At 40.7% G+C, this 7,380-nt stretch overlaps 1 protein-coding gene across 1 annotated transcript; it reads left to right on the top strand.

Annotated features, from left to right (window-relative positions):
• The first annotated feature begins 47 nt into the window (after nucleotides 1–47).
• On the top strand, nucleotides 48–6,380 carry EXOC8 (exocyst complex component 8). The gene has a single exon (XM_003410895.4). It carries the CDS (start codon nucleotides 154–156, stop codon nucleotides 2,329–2,331), a length of 2,178 nt encoding a protein of 725 aa, XP_003410943.1. The 5' UTR covers nucleotides 48–153; the 3' UTR covers nucleotides 2,332–6,380.
• The last annotated feature ends 1,000 nt before the right edge of the window (nucleotides 6,381–7,380 follow it).

Below are 7,380 nucleotides of genomic sequence, written 5' to 3'. Positions count from 1 at the left end.
GCCTTGCGCAAGCGCAGTGCCCGACTCTCAGACCCGAGCGCAGGCGCGTTCCCCTCGCTACGTCCTGCTTCTTCAGCCTGGAACTCATTCCGGCTGGGTGGGTCTCGGCAGCGGCAGCTGTACTGACAGTGACTGCCCGCGAGCCGGACGGAAATGGCGATGTCGATGTCGGACAGCGGGGCGAGCCGTCTGAGGCGGCAGCTGGAGTCGGGCGGCTTCGAGGCTCGGCTGTACGTGAAACAGCTCTCTCAGCAGTCGGACGGGGATCGGGACCTCCAGGAGCACCGGCAGCGCATCCAGGCGCTGGCGGAGGAGACGGCGCAGAACCTGAAGCGCAACGTGTACCAGAACTACCGGCAGTTCATAGAGACGGCCCGCGAGATCTCCTATTTGGAGAGCGAGATGTATCAGCTCAGCCATCTGCTTACCGAACAGAAGAGCAGCCTGGAGAGCATCCCACTCACCCTGCTTCCTGCCGCCGCCGCCGCCGGAGCCGCCGCGGCCTCTGGTGGGGAGGAGGGGGGAGGTGGGGCGGGGGGCCGAGACCACCTCAGAGGCCAGGTCGGCTTTTTCCCCACCCCTGGGGGCGCCTCCCGCGACAGTTCAGGTCCGGGTGAGGAGGGAAAGCAGCGCACCCTCACCACCCTTCTTGAGAAGGTGGAAGGCTGTCGGCACCTGCTAGAGACGCCGGGACAGTACCTGGTGTACAACGGGGACCTGGTGGAGTACGAGGCGGACCACATGGCCCAGCTACAGCGGGTGCATGGTTTTCTTATGAACGACTGTTTGCTGGTGGCCACCTGGCTGCCACAGCGGCGGGGAATGTATCGCTACAACGCTCTCTACCCCCTAGATGGCTTGGCCGTGGTCAATGTCAAGGACAACCCACCCATGAAGGACATGTTCAAGCTGCTCATGTTCCCGGAGAGCCGCATTTTTCAGGCGGAAAATGCAAAAATCAAACGGGAGTGGCTGGAAGTGCTGGAAGAAACCAAGAGGGCCCTTAGTGAGAAAAGACGAAGGGAGCAGGAGGAGGCAGCAGCCCCCCGAGGGCCGCCCCAAGTGACTTCCAAGGCCAGTAACCCATTCGAGGATGAAGAAGAAGAAGAAGAGGTTGTTCCTGAGGTGGAGGAAGAGAAAGTGGACCTCTCAATGGAATGGATCCAGGAGTTACCAGAAGACCTGGATGTCTGTATTGCTCAGAGGGATTTTGAAGGGGCCGTGGACCTGCTGGATAAGTTGAACCATTACCTAGAAAATAAGCCCAGTCCACCTCCTGTGAAAGAATTAAGGGCCAAAGTGGATGAGCGTGTTCGCCAGCTCACTGAGGTGTTAGTTTTTGAACTCTCTCCAGATCGTTCCCTGAGAGGCGGTCCCAAGGCTACTCGCAGAGCAGTTTCTCAGCTCATCCGATTGGGCCAGTGCACTAAGGCTTGTGAGCTGTTTTTGAGAAACAGGGCAGCCGCTGTGCATACTGCAATAAGACAGCTTCGCATTGAGGGTGCCACCTTACTGTATATTCATAAGCTGTGTCATGTCTTCTTTACCAGTCTTCTAGAGACTGCAAGGGAATTTGAGACAGATTTCGCAGGCACTGACAGTGGCTGCTATTCTGCCTTTGTGGTCTGGGCACGATCAGCCATGGGCATGTTTGTGAATGCTTTTAGCAAGCAGGTGTTTGATAGTAAAGAGAGCCTCTCTACAGCAGCAGAGTGTGTAAAGGTGGCCAAGGAGCATTGTCAGCAGCTGGGAGATATTGGATTGGATCTCACCTTCATCATCCATGCCCTTCTGGTGAAAGACATCCAGGGGGCCTTGCACAGTTACAAGGAAATCATAATTGAAGCCACTAAGCATCGCAATTCTGAGGAGATGTGGAGGAGGATGAACTTGATGACTCCAGAGGCTCTGGGTAAACTCAAAGAAGAGATGAAGAGTTGCGGGGTGAGTAATTTTGAGCAGTACACAGGGGATGACTGCTGGGTGAACCTCAGCTACACTGTGGTTGCTTTCACCAAACAGACCATGGGCTTCTTGGAAGAGGCCCTGAAGCTGTATTTCCCAGAGCTGCACATGGTGCTTTTGGAGAGCCTGATGGAGATCATTTTGGTTGCTGTCCAGCATGTGGATTATAGTCTGAGGTGTGAGCAGGACCCAGAGAAGAAGGCCTTTATTAGACAGAATGCATCCTTTCTCTATGAAACAGTCCTCCCTGTGGTGGAGAACAGGTTTGAAGAAGGTGTGGGGAAACCTGCCAAGCAACTCCAAGACCTGAGGAACGCATCCAGGCTCATTCGTGTGAATCCCGAGAGTACAACATCAGTGGTCTGATGCATGGATCAATTTATATATAGATACATATATATTGCTTATATATTATTTATATTAAGTTACATTAGCGTATTTTTTATAGTCTCAAACACAGCTTAAAATTAAATGATGCCCTCACAGGTGGAAATGCAAAATCAAAAGGAGAAAGAAAAAATACTAAATTAAGCCAAAATAACAAAAACGATGGAATTATTAAAATACACTTTCCTTTTAAATGATGTTAATTCTCTAATGAATATGTGGTCACATTATAGTATTTCAGCTTATCCTTTGAGTCAAAGCACACTTTCTCGCAGTATATATTATACAGCACAGAGAAATAATGTCTATAAATGCAGAGAGTATAAATATGTGGTGAAAAATGTCCCAGTTCACTGAAATGTTAGTTTTCTTCAAGTACTTAAAGGGTATGATACTGTATAAAACGCCCTGTCTCATATATTTCACCACCTTAAAATGTGGTGGGACAATTTGGGGAAAAGAAAGGTGTTGGAAAATTGGTTTTAGGGTATATTATAGTCAAAAGAATTCTTTCTTTAAACTAGTGTGTGGACTCAGATACTCTGGTCTTTATAGAATACAAGAGAAAGCTTTCATAAACATATTTTTAAAACATAATTTGATTATTTTCAGCTGCTGATTAAAGAGCAGCTCTATAATCTCAAGGACTGTGATAAAGCAATTTTTTCAGTGTATTCCTGAATTGTGTAAATTTTCAGCTGGAGTTTTTGTCGTATTAAAAAGTAATAAAAAACAAGACACATTGAGGAACCTGGCAGGAGTGATTGTAGCCGCCCCTGTTTCAGTGTAGGTTGTGTAGTGGCTCAGACTTCATGCAAATGGGACGAAAAGTTCCTTGAAATGTTAATTGAGGTTTCAGAGTTTGTGTGCATGGGAAATTAGAAAAAATCATATGCAAATGCCATAGTGTTCTCAAGTGTGACTACTTTGAGCAGAGATTTGTTTCTGTTTTTGGTAACAAAGTAGAGAACAGAGGTGAGACAGTGTTCCCAAAGCAAAGGGATGCTCCCTGCTGCGTTTTCGTTGTTTTTTATTTTCCTTGCTTTGTTTTTTAAAAATATAATGCTTCAGGTTGTTTAGTAAAACAAAAATAAAAACAAAAGTAACTAAAGAAATATGAGCTTCCAAACTGTTGGTTATGTAACATTCGTCTTACTTAGAAGAAACTGCTTGCTGAGATCCATTTCCTCTTGTTGTTTTTGTCCATAAGTGCCATTTTTGATGCTAATGATTTTGAAAGGTCATTTCTTTTATCTGAATAAAAACGGTGGTATTAAGACTGTGGGAATTATGTAAAACCTGACACAGATTCAAATAGTGGGTTAGGGTTGTAAAACTTGAAGTTACTCATATCCCAGACAAGCCCTTTTATTTTTAGCTATGCATATTTAAAAGGTTGAAAATTATCAAAGTTACAAATTTTTTTTGACTACTTTTCTCACATAACTTTAGAATTTTCTAAATAGTCAGACTAACTGGATATCTCAGTTGAACAAACAGTTATAATTTGTGTGTTTTAAGATCACTGGAAACTTGAATTTGATAAAATTTTGTGATGATTAGGATTATTTTGTGCCATTTAAGGTTTCTAAAATTATATTGTATGAAACACATATTGTGTAAATATTTGATGGTGAGTTCATGAAATTATACTTCTAAATCAAACTTCTCTTAAGGCAGCATGAAGTTGTAAAAACTTAAATGTATATACTCAGATATTTAAATGGTTGCTTCTTCATAGAACTGGCTGCTTTTTAAAACTGGAAGTGCAGAATTTTCTTCTGTTAAATGTATGTGTTCCTTAATCAGAGTTGTTGCTGAAGGAAGTATGTTTTTGGTGAATCAATTAGTGTGGGAAGTTGATTAAAGACCACCAATGTCATGATATACCTTTGTGCCAAGACAGAACAAGTATGTTGCATTCCTTTTCTGATTATTTCATTTGATTCCAAAACAAATTCTAAAAATTGAATGCAAAATTATAGTACGTAGTGAAATATACCACTTAAGAATTGATTGCCTTTTCTCGCTTACTTCAAGTGTAACACTGTCACTTGAACTTGGAATCACAGACTAGATTGAATTAATTGCTGTTGAAAAAAAATCCTGTGGAATTAAGTCTCTCTTTGATTAAAGCGTCATTTCACTTATGTGCTGAAAACGCACTTTTGTTTGTTTAAGTTACTACCTACAGTTTAATTATAAGCACTTGTATTTTACAACTTGATTTTATACCTAGGACTGGGAATTTGGGACTTAATATGTAGTATAAAATCAGTATATGTAAATTTTGCTTACTGATATGATACTGTGGTATGAGGGAATCTGAAATGTGTTATAAAATAAAGCTTAAATTTTTTCTTACACTGGATAAAATTGATATTGCAATGTTATATCTATTTCTCCTCTTTAATTAGGATTTATTATTCTTCAGTTCCCATTAAGAAAATATTCTTTGAAGAGCCAAGGTGGTTTTTCTGTTGTTTGTTTGGTGTGGGGAGGATAAGTAGGAAGCTGTTAGCTAAGTTAAGTAACTTCTGCGTACTGTCAGAATTGCGAGTAAATCAGAGATTTAAGATTCTCTTGAACGGGAAATTTCAGATGTACACAATGTGAATTTACACTAAACCGGATTTGGAGCCCTGGTGGCATAATGGTTAACTACTAACCACATTGTCGGATGCCTTTCGAATCCACCAGCTGTTTCTTGGAAACCCTGTGGGACTGTTCTACTCTCTCCTATAGGGTCGCTATGAGTCAGAATTGACTTGAAGGCTACGGGTTTGGTTTTTTGGTTTGGTGCAAATGAATAAATGAAGAAAATACAATGTAAACCACAAGACCTAGGAACTAAATGACAAGGTTCTATTTGTTTTGTTTTAATAAAAAAAGTAATAGATACTGAGGGAACTGTCACATAGAATTGATTTAAATATATTTATTGAATTCTTAGGTCTGATGTGGGGTAGGGTGCAAAATAGATTTAGGCTTGCTTTCTCCTACGATGCTTAAAATTTTGAAAAACCAACAAATATAAATTAGAAATATAAAAATCAACAAATATAAATGCTAAATGTATGTTGCAGTTTAAGTTCACTGGGAAAACAGATGAAAGAGCCGTTAATTTTGAGGAGCTGGGAAAGTGCTTGTGGGATTGGTGGCATTGGAGCTGATCCCTGAAGAATGGGCAAGATTTAGATCTGCAAAGAAAAAGGAAGAACATGGCACGAGCAGAGACACACAAGTGCAGGCGTGTGTGGCACACATGAAGAGACCAGCTTGAATGGATCGCAGTGTTAGTTGGACAGCTTTGTGAAATAATGTTGGGTAGAGGGGCGAACCCTGTTTTGAAGAGCTTTGAAAGTCAATCATCAGGGTTTAGACTTGATGTATTGACTATTGCAGAACCATTGCAGGTTTTTAGCTTTTTAATTACAAGAAAGGAAAATTACGAAAATAATATATATTTATCAAGAAAGCTTCAATCCATACAGAAAGGCGGAAAGTGCAAAGTACAAAGCCTTTATCCCCACACAACCTCCTAAGCTATCCCACTCTTGCCGAGGTAACCACTGGTAAGAGTTGTTTGTATATTTTTTTGCCCTAGAAATTGGATCATACTACGCATACTTTTTGCCTCTTAGTTCTTTTCACTTAACAATTCATTATATTTAAGATACCTTTTCACATCAATACCTATAGCTGTACCTGACTGGGTTTTTTTCTGAGTGAATAATAGTCAATCACGTTGAACGGACACATCATACTTTGGGGTTTCTCAATTGCTTCGCAGTTTCCAGGTTTTCTTGATTACAAAAAATCCTGCAAAAAAGTTCCCTGAACATATATATGTATATACTTATTTGTATGGCTTTATAAGTCACATTTCTAGAAACTGCTCTGCCAAACTGTATGTTTTAAATTTAGGTAACATTGCTCCCAAGGAAAGTTGTACCATTTTGCGTTCTCCCCCAACAGTGTAGGAGAAGGCCTACTTCCCTAAATGGCTCATAAGCATTTTATTGATTCATTCATTTTTTACTAATAAGATTTTTCTGTTTAGTAATATTTATTCATTCTTACTAATCTTATCTGTTAAAAAATAGTATCTAGTTTTATTTGTAGTTTTATGGGGTTGAGCAACTTCATATTTCTTTTTCTATTAAACTACCTGTTTATGTCCTTTGCCTGCTTTTCTCATAGAGTATCTTTGTATTATGATTTTTAGGAGTTTATTGTGTATTTAGGAAATTAACCCATAATATGGAATCTATGTTTTAGATTTTTTTGTCATTTCTTATTTATTTTTGTAGGAGAGCTGGTGGCATAGTGGTTAAGAGCTACAGCTGCTAACCAAAAGGTGGACAGTTTGAATCTACTAGCTGCTCCCTGGAAACCTGTGGGATGGTTCTACTCTGTCCTATAGGGTCTCTATGAGTCAGAATTGACTCGACAGCATTGGGTTTGGGTTTGGTTTGGTTTGTTGGCAAAGAATACTGAATATACCATGGAGTGCCAGAAAACAAATCAGTCTTCAAAGAAATACAGCCGGAATGCTCCGTAGAAGGGAGAATGGTGAGACTTTGGCTCACTTACTTTGGACATGTCATCAGAAAAGACCAATTGCTAGAAAAGGACATCATAGTTGATAAAACAGAGGGTCAGCAAAAAAGAGGGAAACCCTCACCAAGATGGATTGACAAAATAGCCAAAGCAGTAGACTCAAACATAGCAGTAATCGTGAAGATGGCACAGGACCGGGCAGCGGTTCATACTGTTATCCTTAAGATCACCGAAGCTGGAACCGACTCAATGACATCTAACAATGAGAAGGTTTACAATCACAGGTAGGACTGGTCTCATTTTTCTACTGTTGCAGGATTTTTCTAAATATTGTCATGTTTTTCATTCAAGTTATATTTTGAATTACTTCATGACATTCTCTACCATCTTCCAAGAGTTGGCATTTTTATTGAAATCATGTTTGGTTTATAGATTAATTTAGGGAGAATGAACATTTTTATAATT

The sequence above is a fragment of the Loxodonta africana genome, chromosome 25, assembly GCF_030014295.1.
Source record: "Loxodonta africana isolate mLoxAfr1 chromosome 25, mLoxAfr1.hap2, whole genome shotgun sequence".
Classification (NCBI taxonomy): Eukaryota; Metazoa; Chordata; class Mammalia; order Proboscidea; family Elephantidae; genus Loxodonta; species Loxodonta africana.
Note: the sequence above shows the minus strand (reverse complement) of the source record. Positions and strands in the feature narration are given on the sequence as shown.

What these genes read in the sequence shown, in the direction of transcription:
- EXOC8 (XM_003410895.4), top strand. Translation starts at nt 154, where the DNA reads ATGGCGATGTCGATGTCGGACAGCGGGGCGAGCCGTCTGAGGCGGCAG.